The sequence below is a fragment of the Ruditapes philippinarum genome, unplaced genomic scaffold, assembly GCF_026571515.1.
Source record: "Ruditapes philippinarum isolate M1 unplaced genomic scaffold, ASM2657151v2 ctg769_1_1_1_1, whole genome shotgun sequence".
Taxonomy (NCBI): domain Eukaryota; kingdom Metazoa; phylum Mollusca; class Bivalvia; order Venerida; family Veneridae; genus Ruditapes; species Ruditapes philippinarum.
This window is the reverse complement of record NW_026865145.1, coordinates 215,138-239,893: the sequence shown is the minus strand read 5'-3', so window position 1 is coordinate 239,893 and position 24,756 is coordinate 215,138. Positions and strand designations below refer to the sequence as shown.

Here is a 24,756-nt window from a genome sequence, read left to right as displayed (position 1 = left end):
TTAGTATCAAAGGGCGATGGTCCGGCAACCACGTCTTCATGCGTCAACAATCGTCTTCTTCTCTGAAACTGCTGGGAAGATTTACCTCAAATTTGGTCTGTAGAATCCTTGTGACAGTCACACTTAAATTTGCTCATGTCATTTCAATTGGCCCCTTTTAGGGGTCAGCAGGGCTAAAAATAGAAACACCTTGAAACATCTTCTACTGCTAAATAAGATGATGGATGATCATTAAACTTTGTCTGTAGCATTGCTAGGTAGTCCTTTATCAAATTTGCCCATATTAATTTGACTTTTCCCTTTTAGAGGCCGCTAAAGCTAAAAAATAGAAAGCCCTTAAAACATATTTGTACTGAACTTATAGATGGATAACCACCAAACTTTGTCTGTAGCATTCTTAGATAGTCTGTTATGAAATTTGATCAAATTACTTTGATTAGCCCCCTTTAGGGGACCGCTAAAGCTAATAATAGAAAAACCTGTAGAAATCTTTTTCTACAGAACTAATTGATGGATGATCACCAAACTATGCTTGAAGCATTCTTAGGTAGTCTTTGTCAAATTTGCTCATAGTAATTTGATTGGCCCCTTTTAGGTGTCTCTAGAGCTAAAAATAGAAAAACCTTTAGACATCTTTTTCTACTGAACAAATTGGTGGATGATTGCCAAACTTTGTCTGTAGCATTCTTAGGTAGTCTTTGATCAAATTTGCACATATTAATTTGATTGGCCACTTTAAGGGGCCTCTAGAGCTATATATAGGAAAAAACATTAAACATTATTTTGTACTGAAGTAAATGATTGATGATCACCAAACTTTGGCTGTAGAATTCTTACGAGGTCATTTATCAAATTTGCTCATATTAATTTGTTTGGCCCCTTTAAAGGTCCACTTAAGCTGAAATGCCACAGGCCATGGTATTTCTTCAAAACATAGTTAAATGAAAGGGAAACAACTCATGTTGAAATATCTTTCATACATTTGAACCTGGTATGCAACTCAATAGCTTGGAGTAATGACCTGTTTGCTGATGAAGTTATTTGAAGTTATGACCTAGGCTCTAGCAAGAGATATGATATTGATGAAATAACTTAAGCAGATTATAAAAACATAATGATAAACAACACCCTGTAACATTAAAAACTTTATAATGATGATTTTAAATCATAAATGTTTTCAGGAAAAGGTAATACCTCATTGAAAAGATACTATACAGCTACGTAATACAGTAAATGCTTAATTTTTTATCAAGTTGGAATACTTTTACTTTTACACTATGTGATTTGTAGCTGATCAGTAAACATATCTGCAAATTGTTCTTCGTTTGACATGCTAAAATGATACCCTGACCCCAAAACTCAAAAGACATGCACTTTTGGTATAGTAAAAAATATTTAATAGGTACGATAGTGTTGTGTGACTTTTTTTAGCTCACCTGAGGACAATGTCCTCAAGGTGAGCTTTTGTGATGGCCCATTGTCCGTCGTCCATCCATGTCCGTGTGTGCGTCCATGCGTCAACAATTTCTTTAAACAACTTCTCCTCCTAAACCACTTGGCCAAATTTGTTGAAACTTTGCAGGGATGTTCCTTGCATGAAGCTCTACCAAAGTTGTTCAAAGAATTAAATTCCATAAAGAACTCTGGTTGCCATGGCAACCGAAAATTTTTTTTTTACAAAAATCTTAAAAAATCTTCTTGTAAAAAACCGAAAGAGCTAGAGCTTAGATATTTGGCATGAAACATCTTCTAGTGGATGTCTACCAAGTTTGTTCAAATAAAAGCCCTAGGGTCAAAATTGGCCCCGCCCGGGGGTCATTGATTTTCCTTATATGTATATAGTATAAAACTTAAAAAAATCTTCTTGTAAAAATCCAAAAGAGCTAGAGCTTAGATATTTGGCATGGAAACATCTTTTAGTGGATGTCTACCTAGTTTGTTCCAATAAAAGCCTTAGGGTGAAAAATGGCCATGCTCCAGGGGTCATTGATTTTTCTTATATTTACATTGTGTATAGTGAAAACTAAAACAATTCTCTTGTAAAAACCAAAAGAGCTAGAACTTAGATATTTAGCATGAAACATCGTCTAGTTGATGTCTACCAAGTTTGTTCAAATAAAAGCCCTAGGGTGAAAATTGGCCCCGCCCATTTGGGTCATTGATTTATCTTATATGTATATTATTATAAGTACAATCTTCTTGTGAAAATCCAAAAGAGGTAGAGCTTAGACATTTTGCATGAAACATCTTCTAGTGTATGTCTAACAAGTTTGTTAAAATAAATGCTCTTGGGTCAAAATTGGCCCCGCCCCAGGGGTCATTGTCATTTCTCATATTTATATAGTAAAAACTAAAAAGAATCTTCTTCTGAAAATCCAAAGCAGGTAGAGCTTAGATATTTGGCATTAAACATCTTTTAGGGGATGTATACAAATTGTGTTCAAATAAAGCCCTAGGGTCAAAATTGGCCCATCCCCAGGGGGTAAATGATTTTCCTTATATATACATGTACCGGGGTATATAGTAAAAACTTAAAAAATCTTCTTATGAAAACCCAAAAGAGGTAGAGCTTAGATATTTAACATGAAACATGTTCTAGTGTATGTCTACCATGTTTGTTCAAAAATTAAACTGGTCCGAGGGAATCGAAGTCCACAGTAACTAAATCCCCAGCCAGGTCAATGTTTGTTTTCCTTCTCATCTTTTTATTAGCTCCCCTCTAAAACTGGGCTCCAGTTTGACCTTTTGACCTATTTCTCAGGTTAGCAAGCCAGGACCCTTGGGCCCTCTTGTTTCACAAATGCAATCTTGTTAAAGTGTGGAAAGCTATATATCTGATGCAAAAATTAATGTTTGAATTAAAAAAAAACTTTCAAAATGCTTGTATGAAATAAATAATAAGTCGCACCAATATAAAATGAAATGATGGGTCAAATGAGTGATCTAGGGCCATCTTGGTCCTATTGTTTATTATGAAGGGAAAAAAATACAATCAAGTGTTGTTAAAGTATATAACTAGAGGGGCAAGTTAAAGTTTAGCTGGACTTACCTTTCAGCAAGTTCAACACTGAAAAACAGTTGATTCTGGTGAGCGACTCAGGGCCATCATGGCCTTCTTGTTCTTTTTGTACTCAGGTTTAGTAAGCTAGCTGGTAAGAAATTACAGGAGCAGAATGCTGATATAGCAGACCTCAGTGATCCAAACAGAGCAATGAAGCTGTCAGAGAAGTTTGGTCAGTTATATGATGATGAATGGACTAATGCCTTTGAAAGTTTGACCGATAAGAAGTCAGGCTTACCATTAAAAGATGCCATAAATGTTCTACTACGCCTTCTTCAAGTAATGTTAAATACTATTTGTATAACCATTGTTCAATAAAATACTATTCTCAATAATTCATCCACACCAGAATTGTTTGAAACAACACTAATTGGTATACATTGAAATTGTTTTACATAATCTGTAAAATGATTGTTAAGCCTGTCTGTTTGGAAGACAAATATGAGCTATTATGATCGCTGTGGCATTATTGTTGTTGTCATTATCGTTGAAACTTAGAGTAAATGCTTCTCATGACAAGGTGCAGATTTTAGACAAGCAGCATAATTCTTAAAGCAATATGCCTCTTTTTAACTTAGAATTTTTAACAGACGAGTGTCAACACCACATGCGTTGCTCTTGTAACTGTTACAGACTTGAATCTTTTTTTTGTCACATTGATAAGTCAAAAGTTGAGCTGACAGTTTATTTAACTTTCTGACAGTTTATTTAACTTTTTTTTATTTGAAAAAGATTTAAGCAGCATATACTATTCATATTATATATATTTTTCTTGCATGTCAGACAGGATTATTTACCGTTTACATCGGTGCTAGAAAACTCTGTCTTACACTCCCAAATGTTAGACAAGTCGTGTGCTTTAAATGACTTCATTGCACCGCGCCTTTTATGAATGAATTGTGTTCTTCGGATGATGTCATTTAACAGTTATGAATGAAGTTGTAAGCTCATATGCTATTATAAGAAAAAAGTGCGTAATGAGAATATCGGTTTTTGCGTAATTTCTGTTCTGAAAAATAATTGATATGTAATATGCAAGAAAAAGAATGAAACACCGGCTGTTGGTACATACAGGAATACTAGCTCTCGGGTAACTGTTTAGCGGCAACTCGGCAGAGCCTCGTTACTGCCGTAAACAGTTACCCTCAAGCTAGATATTTCGGTCTGTACCGGCAGCCAGTGTAAGATTCTTATAATCTTTGCATTGTTAAGACAGATGTCTGACATGTATGCAACTGACCCTAAATTTAGACAATGATTAATATGTTTTCAGGAATGTTGGACGTTTTGCAATAAACTGATGGCAACACAAATGGAAAGTTTACATAGTGTATTTCTACATCCTGCTCAGAACTTGGCTAATTTTGACCAAAAGAAAACTGTGAGTGTTTTTATATAATAATTTTTGAAAATTGTTAAATTATCACTGTTAATAAATATGCAGTTTCCATTTTGTGTGTAGGTAGGTAGGTTGGTGGGTTGGTGGGTAGGTAGGTAGGTTTATTTATCGAGGCTGCACATTTGGTTTCCTCTAAGAAAATCATAATTTACAATATATACCAATATATACAACTACAATAATATGGAAACAACAATGTGGTACAATTTACATTGGAATTGTCAGAACAAGAAATACATGTTAATATTTACAATCCATACATAGCATAACACTTGTCAATTTAGTACATATTAAATTGAACAAAGTAGGTGTTACATCAAGTAATAACACTGAAATCTTTTATAAAATGATTGATTGAATGATGAGAAATACCAGGTTGAAATTCCTGAACTGTTTCACTGACAGATTTTCTTATGTTAAGAGGGATATTATTCCATAATTTAGGGCCAGAGTATACTAGGGAATTTTCTGAAAAAATTCTTTCTTAGGTTGTGAAACAGCTAGGTCTGAACTTTTTGTAGATCTTAAAGTGCACTCATGCATTTATTGTGGATATAGTTAACAAATTCAAAACATAGAAATATGGATTCGAAATACCTATAGTAATCCGCTAAATTGTATATGATTGATATTAATTGAGCTAATTCTTAGATGACAATTTTTAATGCACCTCAACAATAGCTTAGGCAAAATCTAAAATTTAAATATGGAGATAATAAGTTCAGGCTCAACTGAAAAAAAGTGCTCAGGGATGAGCTTTTTTGATGGCAGTGTCTTTCATCCGTTGCATGTCATCGTCTACATCATCTGATCCTAAACTACTGATGGATTTTGACCAAATTAATCAGGAACAATCTTTAGGTAGTCCTCTTGAAAAGTTATGTAAATAGTCCCAATCCAACGCATAATTATGTCACAGAAGCTAAAATGTTGTCCACTCCACAAATTTTAAATTTCTGAAACTTTTTTGAAATAACTTGCACAAGTGATCACCATTATGAGACAATGTGCAGAGTGCAATGTGATTGGGTTGCTACCCCCAAGATCAAGGTAACACTTAATGGTCACTTGTTAAAAGTCTACATTTCATGTTGCTTTTTAAACACTAAAAGAAAATTGAAATAGCTGGTACACTTGATCACCATTATGCGACAAAGTGCAGAGCGCAATAACTGGGTTATTACCCCACGGTCAAGGTCAAACTTATTAAAAAGTCTACATTTCATGTCTGCTCCGTAACTTTTAAACTGCTGAATTTTTAAGGTAACTTTGCACAAGTTATACATGTACCATTATGAGACAATGTGCAGAGCTCAATAATTGGGTTGCTTCCCCCAAGGTCAAGGTCACAGTCAAACATCAAGTGTTAAAAAGTTGACATTTTGTGTCCACTCCATACAATATTTTTAAATTGCTGTTAAGGTTTGAAATTACTTGGCACAGTGAATACCATGATAACACCATGTGCAGAGCGCAATCATTGGGTTGCAATTCCCAAGGTCAAGGTCACATTTTAAAGTCAAGTGTAAAAAAGTCTACATTTTGTGTCAGCTCAATAACTTTTAAATTGCTGAAATGTTTTTGAATTAACTTAACACAACTGATCACCATAATGAGACGATGTGCAAAGCACAATAATTGAGTTGCTGCCCCAAAGGTCAAGGTCATACTTAACGGTCAAGTGTTAAAACTCTACATTTCTATCGGCTCCATAACTTTAAAACCGCTGAAAAGTTTTAAAACAACTTGACACAGGTGATGACCATTATGAGACGAAGTGCAGAATGCAATAACTAAATTGCTACCCCCAAGGTCAAGGTCACACTTACAGGTAAATGTAAGAAAGTCTACATTTCGTGTCGGATCATAACATTTAAACCGCTGCAATGTTTTTAAGATAACTTGGCAAACTTGGCAGAAATTATCACCATTATGACACCATAGCGGAGCACAATAATCAAGTCATAACACTGAAGGTCAGGGTCATACTTAAGGTCAAGTGTATAAACATATATTTTTCATTTCCGCTCTACAAGTTACTGACAATTCAAATGTTTTAAAATTACCTGGCACAAATGATCACTTACATGACACAATCTGCAGAACTCAACATCCAGGTTGCTACCCCCAAGGTCAAGGTTATATGTTCTCCATAATTTTTCGACTTTATGGAATATTTTAAATAACTTGGCACAAATAATCACCATTGTGAGACTATGTGCTTATGATATGCATGGCACAACATCAAGGTCATGGTTGGTAAAAGGTCAAGAAGTACACATTCATGTTCACTGCAGCTGTCCTACAGACTGCTTTGTAAACTTTATGGAAGATTTTAAATATCTTGGCTCAAATAATCACCATTGTGAGACTATGTGCTTATGATATGCATACCACAACATCAACGTCATGGTTGGTTATAGGTCAAGAAGTACACATTCATGTCCGCTGTGAAAGGGGGTTAAGCTGTCCTTCAGACTGCCTTATTTAAATAAAAAAATGTATAGTGAAATATCTCCAAGAGTAAATTACTGACTTAGAATGTAAAATAACCTTAAATCATGCTCCTGGGGTCAAATTGGTTCTTGCCCTGGGGTCACTTAATTTAATGTAGCCTTGCCTAGTAGATATCTACAAATATAATGTAAGTCCAGCCTCTCAGGTAAAGAATGACCCCTCCCTGGAGTTCATTTACTTTTCATAGACTTGTAAAGAAAAACTGTCTTTAAATCTTCTTCTCTGAAAGAACAGTGCCAAGAGTTAAAATATTTGACATGTAAAATCATGTTGATGTCCTCTATATAAGTTTTATAAATCATGCCCAAGGGTTAAAAATAAACACCACCCAGTTTATATAGACTTGTTTTTGAAAATGATTTAAATCTTCTTTTGTGAAATTGTGGATACTTGGCATGTGTCATGATATATCTAAAAAAGGAATGCTCCTTGGATCATAAATAGCCCTGCCCTGGGATTAAATTTAATAACATGTACCTAGATTTTTGTTTTAAAACTGTCATAAAAATCATCTTCTTTGAAAGTACAATGCCAAGAGATAAGATATTTGTGATGATATCCTCTACAAATGTTTTATAAACCCTTGTGGTCACTTAGTTTATAAAGACTTGTACAGGAAATTACATTTAATTTTTTTTGTGAAACAAATGCCAAGAGCTCAGACCTTTGTAATGTTACAAGCATTGCTTCTACAAAATTAACATAAGTCATGCCCCAGAAGTAAAAATGGCAAAATCCTGGGGATCATTTACTTCACATACACTTGTTTAATTGAATGTCTTAAAAATTGCTCCTCTGCATGTACAATGCACAGAGTTTAGATATTTTGCATCCCCTCATAGTCCTCTATAAAAGTTATGTAAATCATGCCCTGGAGGTCACTCAGTTTATATAAACCTACATACAATTTCGAATTTACTTGAAAAATATTTTGTGTGGTCCTCTATCTTTGGATGGAGATAGGAGTCTCTTAGATCAAGGTCAATAGTATCAAAATGTATATCAAACTTTTGCTTTTAAATTAGTACCCTTTATTCATTGACTGATGTCATTTATATTTTGTAGGTTTGGGCTTCCTCAAGTCAAGGTCACACTTGGTCATTAAATTAAAAATTTCATGTGCTGATTCCTATTGTCACAGGTTGAGAGATATTCAGCCTTACCAGGACAAGGCTTATACAGTAAAACGTATTATATAGGAAAACATAATTAATCTTTTTGCATGAAACTACAATGTTCAAAGGTTAAATATTTGGCTTGTAGCATGTCTTGTGAAGTTCTACAACGTTGATATAAAGCATGCCCCTGAGGTCAATATTGGCTCCACCTCAGGGGTCACTTACTTTATATAGACTTTTATAGAAAAATACTATTGAATTCTTGAAATCTTTACAGGGACTGACTGACAGACCTAGAATTACATCAAAGGACCAGCCATCACTTAACGATCTACGTAAAAGGGTTGGAGTATCACCATCTGTCATAGAGGAGGTTAAACAGGTAATGTCAACAGCGCCATTTAATAGTCCATTAAGTGTACAATTCAGATTTGTTGCTGTGAAATTGAAGTTTAACTGAATTGATCCATCACATGAATTATGTCTCCGCAAATGCTGTCTTCCAAAACATAATGTTATTGCTGTCTCTCTGTCTGCATTCCCCTTGTTCGGCTTTCACAAGTCAAACTGCTGGCCGGATTTCAGTGAAACTTCACAGGAGAAATCAGTACCATCCTTAGTTGTGCATTTCGCTGGCACGTACCGCTTCACTGCAAAGAATGGCGCAAGAATGATCAATAGAAAAAACTTGTCCGGATTTCACTTGTCAAATTGCTGGCAGGATTTCAATGAAACTTCACAGGAGTGATCAGTACCATCTCAAGTTGTGCATATCGTCCACATGTTCCATTCCCCTGCACAATATTGCCACCAGAGCTATAAATAGAAAAGTCTTGTCTGGCTTTCACAATGAAACTACACAGAATTGATCAGTACCATCCCTAATTGTGCATATAGCAGGTATGTTTGGCTTTGCTGCACAAAATGGATGCCAGAGCTATGAATAGAAAGATCTTGTCCGGCTTTCACAGGTCAAACTGCTAGTGGGATTTCATTGAAACTTCACAGGAGTGATCAGTACCATCCCTAGTTGTACATATTGTGGGCATGTTCCCCTCCTCTGCACAAAATGGTCGCAAGAGTTATAAATAGAAAAATCTTGTCCGGCTTTTACAGGTTGAATTGCCTGTGGGATTTCAATGAAACTACAAAGCTGTGATCAGTACCCTCCCTAGATGTACATGGCACGCTTTGCTTCACTGCACAAAATGGCATCCAGAGTTATGATTAGAATATTTTGTCTGGCTTTCAGAGGTCAAACTGTCGGTAGGATTTTGACCAAAATTCACAGGAGTGAGCAGTACCATACATTGCTTTGGGAGACATGTTTTTGTGACATAATCCCCTTCCAGTTATTATATTGTTTTTTTTAATTATTCATTTGGAGAGGTTTTATGTGACTGAAATGATAAATTGAAATAATTTTTGAAGTCTAATAATTATAATCTCCCTTAATCCTTAAAAGACATGAAATTGGCATCAGTAGCAAAGTGGTTACTCGGACTTAAAATCACTTGCCCTTTAATACTGTGGGTTGGAATCTCATCGGAGACTTTGGATTGTTTCTTGTTAGGAAGATGTCCAGCTAGCATACAGAAGATTAGTGGTTCTACTCAGGTGCCTGAAATAAAGCACAAAGGGACACATGAGTTCTTCAACCATCAGTTGACCTGGAATGTCCATGTGACCTTTACAGTGTCCGTCAGTCTAAAAGATAACATTTGCAATTTTTGAAACTACATAGTGTCTATCAGCCAGTTGGCTGATCAACTTCCAAATGTCATTGTGTTTCCTCTTAGATAGATGTCTGATGACAGGTTGTTTTAAAATGTACATCTGGCATGCCCAATTTTGGACATGAGCAAGTTTAGATTACCTCTAGCGTTAAAAATCATGTAGCCATAATTTTCTGCTACAGACTGTTTGTTTTCTTTTCAGTGGATTTGTAAACAATATTTGAATGAGAAGATGCTAAAACGTTCTTGAAATTTTATTTCGTTATAGGCATTGCTTGCAGACTCTAAAACATGGGATAAAAGGGAGAAAAAGGAATTTGATAAAAAGCATATAGAAGCGTGTACACCTTATATACAGAAATGTGCTGAGATTTGCTGGCTTATGGCTCTGCATGACCCTCCTTTGTTGATGAAAATGGATGTCAAACAAGGCGAGAAGTTTGATACAAATATCTATACAGTGTACAGCCAGTCTGGACAATCAATTGATTTTTTGGTATGGCCACCACTTTATAATGGTAAAGATGGTGGACTTCTGTCTAAAGGTGTAGCCGAACCAATAAGAGTTGTAAGCAAGAAGAAATGAATAACTTTTGACTTGTATTTAGCTGATGTAGTTTATGTATTTTCTGAAAGATAAGGGATAGAATATATATCTAATTGATATCCTTATACATTTTTTTTTCTTTGTAGTTTTGCAGAACTTTCTAAAATTTTGGTTGCACATTTTGTTTAAAATCAGGACCATAATACAAGTATATAAATAATTATACCCCACCACATATTTTGGAAACAATTCATCATGCAAGTTTGTCGGTCAGTCAGTCCATGGGTCCATTGTTACCACTTTATAAATCCATTACCCTTTTAAACTAGGCTCAAGTTCTCACCTCATCTTGAACAATTTTTGCAATACCAACAATACCAATGTGACTGCTGTGTTTGTTCAAGGCCAGTGTCACCCTTAAATGTCATCGGTAAAAAAATCAGACATTTTAGTGTCTGCTCTATAAATCATGTACCCTTGAAGGATTTTCTTTAAACTTAGCTCAAGCTCAAGGTCTTATTGAAGGTCAAAGGTCAGACAATTTCTGTCCACTTTATAAACCAGTTGAAGGATTTTTACTTCAAATTTATCTAAAATGTTATACTCCACTAGGCAATGTGCAGAACCTATGATACTGCTGTGCATATCCAAGGTCATATTTACCATTGAAGGTCGAAAGTTTTACATTTTGTGTCTGCACTAAAGATTCTATCCCTTTCAAATAATTTTTTCCAGTCTCAGCTGAAATGTTTTCTTTTTATAATAATGATAAATTCACTGCATAATATCTTCTGTCTTAGAAGTAAGGTGGGGGTATTTTTCAGTCCTGTGGCAGCTTAGTAAGTAGATGTCACATGAATTGTATATTGCTGTATATAATATATATACGAGAGATGTCCGGAAAGTCAATATACTTCTTGATTTTTTATTCTATAACAATACATACCTTGTTCAACTTTTGTCAGCAAAAGTATACATATCTAGTGAACATTATTGAGCTGTGACTTAAGTTTGTATTCTAACAGTAGTTACATACAACATATATACATCGTCATGGAGCACTTTGACAACGTCAACGGCGTCAAATGAAAGTCACGTTTGCCCACTATTCAATTTCTTCCGATTACAACTGCCATGGTACATGTCTGGCGTATACTTAACACATGTTATATTCCTTTGCTATTACTTTATGAATTTCATATACTACAATTTATTTAAAAACAAAGTTGTCACTGGTTCCCTGGGGCGTCCGTGGCCGAGTGGTTAAGGTCATTGACTTCAAACCACTTGACCCTCACCACTGTGGGTTTGGATCCTGACAGGGACATTGAATTCTTTCATGTGTGGAAGCTTATCCAGCTAGCTTACGGAACGTCGGTGGTTCTACTCAGGTGCCCGTTCGTGCCTGAAATAATGCACGGAAGGGCACCGGAGGTCTTCCTCCACCAATAAAGCTGGAACGCCGGCAAATGACCTATACTGTGTCGGTGTGACGTACAACCTAAAACAAACAAACAAAAACAAAGTCACTGGTTCCCATACAGTGTGTGAGATGTCTATCTTTTATAAAGATTGTTGTAACGCAATCCATGCTAATTTTGGCATCTGGAGCGTTTCTTATACGATATTGCCATCACCACTTCTTAATCTTGTTTGACATTTAAACACAAGTTGCCTTTAAGTTGGTGCCAAATTAACTTTGCTATGAAGATAAATAACATTACGTTGCTCCGTCCTTGAACTTGACGTCATTTTTGCAACACAAAATTTATGTAACTTTATTGCATAAAACTGTCATTAACAAGCTGTTTATTTGCTTATGACGTCATAATTTTCACTAAATATGCAATTGTATCCTTTGATGTCACAAATTTAAAACGAAATTACACTTTTTAGCAACTTATTATTCGACTAGCTGTCGTCATGAAATCAAAGTGCTCCGTGATTCTTAGATCATGTTGTCATGGTGATTGGCGCTTTGTGAATATTTCTTTTATCATGTTTTTGAATTTAGAAATATGTAGCAGATAAATACTTTAGCAAAATATTCAATCAACATATTGATATGACTGATTGTGATAATTTTATAGCCTCGTCTACGAACTTTCCGGACAGCCCTTGTATTTATAAAACATTTGTAATGATGTTAAATAAACATTGTTCTTTATGATTTACATATTACAATGTTCAAAGATAGAGTTCAGATGCCACCAGATTCATGCAAATTTAAAATGTATGTAAATGTATCATGTTGTGAACAAAAAAATAAGTTACACATAACACTTACAATCCACTTAAATTAGCAGAGGTCAAAAGTTAAAAAATAGCCCTTTCTGTGTTAGTATAGCCCTTTCTGTGTTAGTCGGGCATTAGAAAAATGGTGAAAAATACTGAAAAATCAATCATTAATTGCACACAACATGTACTAGTAAATTAAATCGTATTTTTTTCCTAAAGTTTGAGCACATCTTTTTTCTTGAGATTGATTTTCTTGACATATTTTGGCTCATCTGGAGACCTGCAACTTTAAAACACTTGTATTGACTTTGTATCAAAGTAAGACAAGACACTGACAGCATCTTTACAAACACAAATTGCTTCACAGTAGGTTTTATGTGTGTTATATTATGATGATTTGCTGTATTGTAAGGTTTGCAGGTTTTTGTCATGGTTTGCCCCATTTACCATTACATGTCCACATTTTTCTTACAACAAAATCGTTTTTTTTTTAAATAAATAGGTGAGGTGTCAGTGACCTTGAGGTAAAAATCATTGATTTAAAATTACTTGCCCCTCACCGCATTAGGTTCATTTTGTATTGTTTTTTTTTGCATGCGAGGAAGCCCTCCAGCTAGTTCCAGCTAGTTTAAGGTATGTTGGTAATTTTACTTAGGCGCCGGCTTGTGCCAGAAATATTGCATGGAAAACCCTTGTTGTCTTCCCACACCAGTAAAGCTGAATTGTTGCCTTATGAGCTATACTGTTTGATGAGTCATTAAACCTACCCATGGTCCCCCCAAAGGGAAATGAAATAAAATAGTGATAAAAAATAGATACATAAAATTAATTTAATAAATTTATTTTAGAAAAGGAAACCTAGGTATGGCAACAAGGAAGTTGTTTTACTCGGATGTTCTTTCGAGTTTAATGAAAGGAAGTCACATGCAGGCACCTTCGAACAACCACAACCTTCCGACTTTAGGTCTTTTTTTCACTAGAAATGTTCGACAAAAACCATGATGATAACATAATTCCCCACTTTTAATGAAATGAATGCCCTTGTCTTCCTAGGTTAAGCAAAATATTAATGAAAGAATGAAGTCAATATTTTTTTTTCAACTCGGAACTGTGTTTGTTGTCCATGATGTCTTAAGCTTGTCTTGAAAACAATATTGTCCAATTGTATTTTATTCATTATTTAGTTGAAAGTAAAGATTATGTTAAAGTAGCATATTCATGAATTTTTTAAAAATGTATGTAGTTGTGAAGTATCGGGTAGTATACAAAGAAAGTAATCCACTTTGCAAACATCACTGAAATCCATGTAAATTACAAAACAAAGAGGTCAAAATATTCAAAAATAGCCCTTACTGCATCAGTCACGTGATAAATACTGTAAAATCAGTAATTTATGACACATGTAGTTGTTACTTGACACTTGAACTGTTTTTATTTTTCTAAGTACATTTTTTTCTCCAGTTTGATTTTTAAAATAAAAATATTTGGCTCATGTTGAGGCATGCAGCTTCAATGGAAACAGTGTTATACTTGTTTGATGCATTTGGCTTAATTGATTCTTGTACATGTTTGCATCAGGTCACAACCATCCATGTAATAAGCATTCATAGTTATTCATAAAAACATATTCTTTTTTATTATTAAATTATTGGTATTTTAAAGATTGTTATTAATGGTATGATTTGATTTACAACAGCATCATATTCTATGTGTATGTTAGAAATGAACTTTGTATATGTATATCTGTTTGACGATAAATAAAATGATCACATTAACAAATACATTTTTGTTTGTTTGATGCACTGTTAAGGTCCAAATGATAAATGAAATGTGCTATGCTCTTCTTATAGCAATTAATGAGAATAATTTACTTTGTGGATTCTTTTGGCAGATGGCTGCTTTCATAACTTTTTGCAATCATTTTTTTAAAAGTTGAAAGAAATTTAGTCTTTGTCTAAGTCTTAGAAATTTATTTTGCTGTATCATCTTTGTAAACACATAGTCAGTAATAGTGAATAAATTGATCGTCTCTCTACTTAAATTTCTAATCTGTGCTCTCTAAAAATGTTTCAGATCTTGTTGTAACATTGTTGAGATCACTATGAATAACAAAAACTTTTTCCAAGGAACACAATCAAGGAACACTTACATTTGATTTTAAATTAGTTCAAGTACATTGTATGTATAATTAATGTGAGGAATGCTATTTAGTAATATCCATAACGTTAAAAAGTTGTTTGATTTTATGTTTTTTTTTTAAAATTAAGTGATAACCAATGTATAACAAAATTATCAATGGTTACACAGAATACAATTTATGTTTTCTATTTGTATAATAAATATGCTGAAATAACATGTGTTTGGTTCTTTCCATTAAGAAATAATTATATTTGTCTTACCCATTTTAGATTAAAAAATATTACCTATTGCTACACTGTACAGTCAGGCTGCCTTACTGTCCAGAAAAATTAACATTGGCCATTTTTTTATATTTCTTAATGGGTTGTCTTTTAACTTGACACAACAACCCTGTGTACAAGTAACCCAAACTGAATTTGTCATTACATGATCTTGACCTTCAAAAACATGCTTGATTTCTGAGAAAGTCATCTGTAACTTTGATAGTTTTAATAAAATGGATTGTTTTCATATTTGAACACAACAATTAATTTTGCAAGGCATTCAAGTAAACTAATTTAAGGACAGTATTTTGAAAATAAAAATCTCAATATAACCTTGACATATAAATAACGTTCACCTTGAAGGTAAAATAATATTATAGGCTCTTGTTTCTACAATTCACTTTAATTTGCAATTAATGCATAAATTGTCTCATACTTGTGCTCAATAATCTATGGGACAAGACATTAAAGATGATTTGATTGAACTTGGTCTTGACCTTAATTTTATCTTGACTGTTAAAGTCATGTTATTGAATTTCGCTAGATATAAAGAAAATATGTCTTTTAATCCAGGAATCGGTTGTCGAAACGTAAGTGATGCAAAATTTCTTTGTTATAATTGGCCTCTGACTATAAGTCTAAAAGTCACTTGTATCTTACCACTAATTCAAAAATAATTTAAGATTAGACGTTTGTCTCTTGTGGAGGAAGATTAATTTATTACGGAAAATTTATCCAGGACAACCGCTTAGTAATGTTAAAATCGGTGTAAAAACCAAACAAACTAAAGGCAACGCCTTAAATCACTGGCAAGGTTTTTGTAAGAAAAAAACATAATTCAGAAAAATTGCATTGAAGAAGCTGAAACGTTTGTGTCATTCCATGAAAAGTGACATCTGGTCCCAAAGTAAAAGAATGTGATGCTCTGTGATGCTTGAAAAAAAGCAGGAAATTTTGAAAGTGGATCAGATGCATGGCACAGATAGGTTGTCAAAGCAGAATACATATCATAGGGACGATTAGTATTCAAGTAGGAATACACCACTGAAGCTGGAAACATACATCACATTGAATTACAATTACCTTGGAAAAAAAACTCACCCAGATTATGTTTTGGTAAACACAAAAAGAAACAACCACCATCAAATGTTTATTATTTCAAAATTTGCTTTAGATATTTTATTAAATGAACACTTTTTGTATCGTATTTCAATGACAAACAAGAACGAGCAGTGATCACTTGTGTTGCCCGATGATATCCGAGTCAGGGTTGATTGAAGAGTTTGTTCCCAATATATTGCAGCGAGGAGAGCAAAATAGGACCATCATGACCCTATCGTTATTATATCACATACCGAAAGAACAGAAGAAAAAATATTAGCTTATTTTGTCAAAGGAAGAAATGAATGTCACTTGTGCTATGTGAAAAAACAATTACATATCGTATCCACCGGGGAAGTCTGACAGCATTGGGATACTTGTGATTCATTGAAAACTAGCATTGTTTCGAGTTCAAGTATTAAAAGACTCACTGCTTTGACATTTTCAAAGTTACCATCGGTGCAAAATTGTGTACTGCTTTAAACAAAAGAAATAAAATCAAGTTTCACCGCCCTGTTCCAATCAGAGTGTTGCGAATGTGAACGCTATTTCAGTTCAAGATACCACATTCAAGTTTTGTACAAGGTAGTAAACATACATTGCTTCAATCTGTTTTAAAATTGGTTTTGAAATTAAAAAGAAATGTTGGTAAATATGATCTGTTAGTGGATTTTTACGTGTGCTACCATTATACTCAATTATTTTTTTTCCACAAAATATGAAAAGCAAGATCAACAAAAAGGGCTGCGTTCAATGAATGCAACCCCCATACGACCCAATAACACAGCTAAACCGTAAGGAACCAAGCAAGACCCCAAATAAAAACAGGACAGGGCACAAGGCAAAGCACGGACGGGGTGATTACTTTAATATATATGCATAATATGAAATATTTGAATAAACTACAAGCCTCATTCGAACACCACCCAGATAAAGGAAATGCTTAGATTGTTCAAATAAGTCTTCGAATAAACTTCTCTTTCGATCTTTAATTCTATTTTTTTTAAATGATTTTTAGGGAAAAACTGATCGATTTAACCATTATTCCCCAAAGCCAGTTGAGTTTTTAAGAAGATATCCAATTGAGTGCAAAACGTTTTGACTTTCAACCTCATATATAGATCCATACATAATACATATTTCATTTCTTTATAAGCATGACTCCCCCCCCTACCGTTGCTATCGGAAATCGTTAAGACGGGTCTTGTTGCTATTTGTGTTTACTTTTCTTGTCCATGGACCCGACTTTTATCAATTAATCTCTTCGATTTATGCCTTAAAATGAATTCGGAATCGAGAATTCCTTCCGATAGTCATAAATTGGTTTCCCCGTCTGTGATTCGCAGCATGTGATATTAATGCATTAGAACGGGAACTAATTGCCGCTGGTAAGGCAGTATAGAAGACAAAACAAAAAAATAAACTTAAATTCGGTAATGTATGTCTTACAATTGTATCTTCTTTATGAAATTACTTACTATTTTGTAGTACATAGTTGGCTATGTAATTTTTTCATTACTGTACATGAATTCGAAAGCTATAAATAGATGACCTAGCTTAACATTGTGAAAGTCCGAAAATCTATTTATAGAATTAGTCTGAAACTAAAGGAAACGGTCATTTGTGTCGCGATATAGTAATAATTAACAAACTGAAGAACTTTGCAGGAAATGAAATGCAAACATATTCAACAATAAATTGCACTCCTTACAAATTTATCGAAAAAAGTTAAGTAGACAATTGTTACGAATTGTTATATCAAAGTATTATCATTTTGAAATTGTCTACTCCGTAGGTTGTTTCCGCTAAATAGCTCTTTCATTTTTACGGCCTTGATTACACTACAGACAAATTTTACCATGAATATTTGAACCGATCCTGATTTCCCGAATTTTTGCTTCTATTTTGTTTGAAGGCAATTTGTTTAATGGTGGTTTGAGTGGAATGTTCGTCTGCAGTTTTAATATAAGGTGTAACGGTTTTTTTTATTGGAATGTAAACACGTTTGTGGGTCAGAGGAGGATTTTGAAGCAATTCAACAAAAAAGTAGATTGATCTACCAATAAACCAATTAACAATAATTAACCCTTTATTTATCACCAATATCAAAACGTTTTATATCTTTGACTCACACAAACATGATACTGAATTTCCTCGTACTGTCTAAAATTCATGTAACAGTCTTCCATATATTGATAAATAGTTTTTCACCATATAACATGTAAAACTAAAAAGTCCTGAATTTAGTCTTTTTGAAGTTCATCCCAAATTTGTCATTCCAGTGTGTGTATTACTATCAGTGTTTATCTGGGACTTAAAATATACTACTGTATCTCAAGTCCCAGGTTTTATTAGAAACCATTTTCTTTTAATTCGACACGAAAATAATGCACGGAAAATGAAGTCGTTGAAAGTTTTTGTTTTAGCTTATTTACATATGGATTTTTATATTTCTTACCATGATAAGTTTTTGCTATTTGTAGAAAATTAAAAGCATTTTATGTGAAATAGAAAATTTACTTGCTAAGATATTTTCTATTATCTTATATTACTGACTATAGTAGTGACAGAAACAACAATATTGCACTACCGGCATATTACATTACATTTACAAGTCTTGTAAGTCTTGTTTGTATTGGAATTACTTTCCTTACCAGATAGGCATCATTTAAAGAATGTTACTTTTTAACTTAATATCTGGCCCCTCTCTCATGGACAGTGCATACGGTAAGTATAATTAAGCAAAAAAATATTTACAAAACATCTGGAATAATGTACAAAATTACTTAATCTGAATAGAAACGATTTGGTATCTGTAAGGAGCGTATTTTTGCGTGGAGCTTCTGAATTGCTGCATTGCAGCAACATTTGTACTTTTTAATGTTTTTCTTAATGCTTTGCCTTCACAACACAATAATACAATGAACATTTCCTTCAAGTGGCCCAGACCAAACTTGATCCTGACTTATAAATTACCTTAAGATTCAAGGAAAACCTTGCTTAGGTGTAACCACCGCTCTCCCGTCTGTTCATCCGTCCGTTCATAGAACTGGATCCCGTGATAAAAAAAGTAATGAGATTTAATGAAACTTGGTATATGGATAGATGACAGTCTGTAGTTTATGCATGCCTTTATTTTTTCTTCCTATGTTGAAAACTGTTGTTATTATGGTTACAAATAGACTGAAAACATGGCTGATTTAAGACATAAACTGGATCAAATGATAACACAACAGTAGTGAAAATATTTATATCACCTCGACATTAAAGGAAAATGCAAAGAACTGGATCCCCTGATAAGATAAAAAAAGTAATGAAATTTTAACGAAAATTAATAAATGGGTAGATTGCAGTCATCATTTTTCTGTACTCCCTTAGTTTAAAAGAATCTTTGCTTTGACAACAAATGGGCTTAATGGGATGTTGCACATATTCATTATCCCTCATGTACAGACTCAATCAAACCGAGTCTGCAATTCTCTTGTAACTTTGTTGTGATTAATGCTTCCGATGGATTATTTTGCTTCCATATTTAAAAAAAAGATACCAATATAATAATATTTCTGATTACTCAAACAGTACTGAAAACATTTTTATGAAACTTAAAGTATGGATTGATTGCAGTGTGAAGATTATATTCATCATTTCAATTTTGACTAAAGGGAGAATATTGAGAGCTGTCCTACTCGCCAAGCGTCGGCTACCTCGTCAATATTTCTGATTCCAGTTTTTACGCTTTTCCACTTTAAGTTCTTTATTTCTTGAGTGATTTACTTCAACTATATGTTTCTGATCAATGTTTCTGGTCATCAACAACATCATATGTGACAAGGTTCACAACTCGAGAATTTTTTTTTATGGGATTACCCCCCCCCCCTTTGGACAAAAAATATAAAGAATTTTCATGAAAAAAGAAATGTTTGTTTTTTTATAACTTCTTTATTTCCTAATGTATCTACTTTAGACTTCATAAACATGCTTTTTATTTTCACTTTATGTTGAATACTTTACCTTGACTATTTCCAGAATTATATCCCCCTTGAACTTAGATTTTTTCTAAAAAAATTTTTTTTTTACTTAAATTTCTTCATTTTTATAGCATTTACTTCAAACTCCCACATCAAAATAATATAACAAGGTTTATAAATTTATCATCCATATTTCAAGAATTATCTCCTCCTTAATTAAACTTTAAATTTTAAGATTCTTCTTTACTTCATTTTTAAAAAAAATTATACATTCATTATCAAAATCCTGGAAATTAGTCAAAAAAGCTGTTTTGTGAATTTCTATGTAAATTTTTAATATAGGTCAACTGGGGTCAAACACTAGGTCACACAGCCTATTGAAAGAAAACCCTTGTTATCACCCTAGGGGCTACTGATCCAGTTTAAATATCCTGGAAATTGGCCAGAAAGGTTGCTTTGATGACTTTTAGATCAAGTTAGAATATGGGTTACCTGGGGTCATAAACTAGATCACACAGTCCAAATATAGAAAGAACCTTGTTAACACCCTAGGGGCTATTGTTCCCGTCCAGATATCCTGGAAATTTGTCTGAAAGATGTAATGATGATTTCTATGTCAAATTAGAATATGGGTAATTAGGGTTTAAAAACTAGGTCACACAGCCCAAATATAGGTAAAATTTATAAACAATCTAGGGGCTACTGTTTTGATCCAAATATCCTGGAAATTGTCAGAAAGATTTTTTTGATGATGTCTTGGTCAGTTTTTATAATAGATCACATGGAGTCAAAAACAAGGTCACACAGCCCAAATATGGAAACAAATTGTTAAATCTGTAAAGGCTACAGATTCAGTTCGAAATATCCTGTAAATTGGTCAGAAAGGTTGCCTTAGTGATTTCTAGGTAACTTTTGAATATGGGTCATCTTTGGTAAAAAAAAATAGGTCACACAGCCTAAATCAAATTAGATTGAGACTTCATAATCAATTGAGTTATATGAGGGCCATCATGGCCCTCTTGTTTTTTTCCCCTATTCTTGTCTATTACTTTGTAGCTATTTTTTATATTTAAACATATTGATGTCATAATTAATAAATACAGCATTTGAAACAAGACATTAAAGAACATTAAACTAAACTTAACCCCTTTTTACCTTAACATTAAAAGAATACTTAAAAACGAGACATGTTGAATAATTAAGGTTTAACCTTGACTTTTATATGACATTTTAATGTGAATTTTAAATGATTGCATTTTGCTTCAATTACTATTATTTGTTATCTAAATACCGATTAAAAACATACTTGGACAAAAAACCCATTTGACTTAACAGATTCAGATTTGATATTGACCTTTTCTATGACTATGAGTGTTGAGAATTGAGTACCGCTCAAGCCGGTGCTAGGGGGGTGAGGGATGTTTCACTTAATCACTATCCCTCATGTACAGACTCAATCAAACCGGGTCTGCTATTCTTTTGTAATTTTGTTGTGATTAATGCTTCCGAGGGATCACTTTGTTTCCAGATTTTTATACTTCGTAACAGCAGATGTCAAGTGCTGTGTGGCAGCTGTAAAATGTTGCCTTGTACTTCACTTTAGTTTGTTATATTTTTCTGGTCCTTCGGGATCATTGATGTTGAGAATTGAGCATCGCTCAAGCCGGTGCTAGGGGGCGTGAGGGATGTTGCACTGAATCATAATCCCTCATGTACAGACTCAATAAAACCGATTCTGCAAGTCTTATGTAGTTTTGTTGTGATTAATGCCTCCGAGAGATCAAATCTTTTTTCGATTGTCATGAATGTCAATTTATTGAATTTTGCCTAATTTTAATAGGCTTGATATTTCTTTACGTTTCTTTGTTTAATAACACCACTGACAATTTGAATAATTCAGATATGACAGTGATCTTCAAATTACATTTTCTCTCAAAATCAAACTACTTAATACTACTTTAATAGTAACTTTGTTATTCATTTCTAATTTATATAATTTATATCATTTTTTCGAACATTTTTGATCATGTTGATAACACTTTCGTTTTAAATAATCAAATATTACATTGATCTTTAAATAACATTGACTGTTCTGGTCATATCAATTAATGTTTATGAAACTTATAACTTCTTTCTTAATTTAAGGACATAAAATAAAATGAAAGAACACTTAGATCAAAATCGGCATGTTAGTTAATCGAAATGGGAACAAAACACTTCACCCCTCATTAATTTTTTTTTGGGGGGGGGGGGGTGTCTGCAAAAACAATGGCATAGGGTGAAGTGCCTGAAGGGTGAAGTATGTATCTGTAAATCATTCAACTATGACATTGATATTTGAATAGCCCTTACGATCAAGGTCAATTTATCTTGTTCATTGTTTTATTGTTCTAAGTGATTTCCAGTGCGGACTAGACAACACGTACTTGAGAACCGACTGGTAGAATTTTTCAAGTTTGAGTTTGGCCTCAAAATTACCTTGGCGGTCATATTGAGATTTTTTAAATCTTGCTAAACTAGTCATAACTTTGTCGTTAATAATAAAAATCATTTAGGATTCATATTTATGATAAACCGACATGTTGGCTTTCAAATTTCTATTTTGATCGGTAAATGACATCGACTGTCGATATTAAATAGAATTTTAGACATGAAAAAAAGTATTCCTGAAGATCCCCTTACTATAACATTTTTCATCCGATTTTAATCAGAAAAAGACCGAGGTCAATACTCAATCCTTCATAACTAAGGCTTACTCTATCGCCAATGCGTGCAGTTTACTGAACACCAACACACAATTAGTTTATTTTCTAACATTATAATATTTTGAGATATTTCAACTGAAATCGCTAAAAAAATTTAAATACTTCCAGCTCCCCATATTTCTGCACCATGTAATATTGCGTACATGAAACACTGTACACTGTACGAAACACTCAATGCTAATATATAGCATAAGCCTTTAAACAGCACAGTCTAACGCAACTGATTCCGTAGCTTGAGTTCCACAAACACGAGCGTTTCCACATAAACAATTGATAAAATATACTTTATCTTTGACAGTCAAACTTCAATTACTGCTATCTAATTATATTAAACACTTCCTTCATTGGCATTCGCTTTTTTCATATACATGTATACAGACGAGTGTAAACACAGGTGCTCATCCAGTCTTGATACCCATATAAAAAATGAAATTAAATGAAATTTAAAAAAAAACTATTCTGGGTTGAGTGAAAGACAAAAAAGGAAAAAAATATTTTGTTTCCCCTATATACCATTACTACGAAGGAATATATGGTATAATTGTATACAGGATTTTTTTTTTCATTTTTTTTTTCAATCAACCAAAAATAGTTGTGTGTTTTTTTTTTTTTTTTCATTTTTTTTTTATATGAACACCAAGACTGGAAGAGCACCTGTGAGTGTAAATAGACGTACTATCGTTGTCAAATATATTTTCTGTCAAATATATTTTCGCCTCTATTAAAAATAAAATGTACGGCAATGGAAATCCTAATCTATATCCTTATCCGAAGATTGACGGAAAGGGCCGAGCAGTTGCAATGGCGGAAATGATATGGAACGGTTAATAAAAAATCGATAGTTTGAATAAAAAAATGTCAAACAGTTGGGGTGTGTTCTGTCGTAAATAAGGTTTAAACATTTACACGTACATATATATGTACGGGACTTATTAGGTTAATCGAATGATAAAGCGCATTGTTCAAAGTGTATGGATATTTACTTCCTTATTGAACCGCCTATGCACTATCCAAGGTATTGAAACTTACTTTCTCATGCTTGTATAAATGATAATAGATTTTTATACATGTCTCAATGTTATAATTTTCAATGTCATTATCTAAATTATATTATACACACCAATTAAGAATTACTTTCCTCCTTTAGAATGTCGGTTTTCGAAACAGAAACTAACTGTAAAAAGACAAAATAATAAACAACCTTGAATAGCTGTTTATTCGTGGGAAAAAGTTAGTCATCTTAACCGGAATGTATTAATTCACCATTATGGTATCAGTCTGTCTGCCTGTCTGTCGGCCTAACATTTCGTCCGGAGTCTAATTCGAAAAGAATTTAAGTTATAAACTTATGAATAACTTCATCAGCGAATTGATCTTATTTAGAAGGAGTGCAGTGAATGATAATTACCATTTATAATTTATCTAAAACATTTTGATAACATATCTATGTCTATGTCGCGTGTAAAAATCCATTTCCAATGAGTAATTGTCGAAATGATATTCTTTATAAACGAACAAAACTAAAAACGGTAACCTGAATGTCTGCAAAAACAATGAAATACGAATGATTTCATAAAGGAGGTGTGCAACTGTGCATTATGCACCAGTGATTACTTTACACTTTTAGAATTTAGAATTATCGTCTTTTGTAATTTCTTATGCTTAATTTTGTCTGGATCATATCTCGTAAAATATTTGAGCTGTCAATCTTTAACTCTTATCTTGTAAAGGATGAGTGCAGTTAACAAGTAACAACTTTTACCGAAATATTTTTTTCAAGTTTTGCCATCAACACAATTTTGGTCCGAATCATATTAGGAAACCAACTTCAATCTTTATAATATAATAGGTCTCTCTGCAGATAAGTACAGAGCTTTAGAAAAATGACTCTACACTTCAGAAGT

General features: G+C 33.3%; 2 protein-coding genes across 2 annotated transcripts in view; both read left to right on the top strand.

The window, feature by feature from the left end:
- Nucleotides 1–11,703, top strand: part of LOC132727999 (myosin-9-like) — a 35,629-nt gene extending 23,926 nt beyond the window's left edge. Inside the window, exons 5-8 of the mRNA XM_060713600.1 lie at nt 3,136–3,340; nt 4,335–4,442; nt 8,373–8,477; nt 10,100–11,703. Of these exons, the coding sequence (XP_060569583.1) occupies nt 3,136–3,340; nt 4,335–4,442; nt 8,373–8,477; nt 10,100–10,417 (736 nt within the window). The 3' untranslated portion in view covers nt 10,418–11,703. The remainder of the gene's footprint in view (nt 1–3,135; nt 3,341–4,334; nt 4,443–8,372; nt 8,478–10,099) is intronic.
- Nucleotides 11,704–23,637: 11,934 nt separating this feature from the next.
- The window catches only part of LOC132727998 (uncharacterized), a 48,697-nt gene continuing 47,578 nt past the window's right edge, over nt 23,638–24,756 (top strand). Inside the window, exon 1 of the mRNA XM_060713598.1 lies at nt 23,638–23,867. The gene's annotated coding sequence lies outside the window, so the exon portion shown is untranslated. The remainder of the gene's footprint in view (nt 23,868–24,756) is intronic.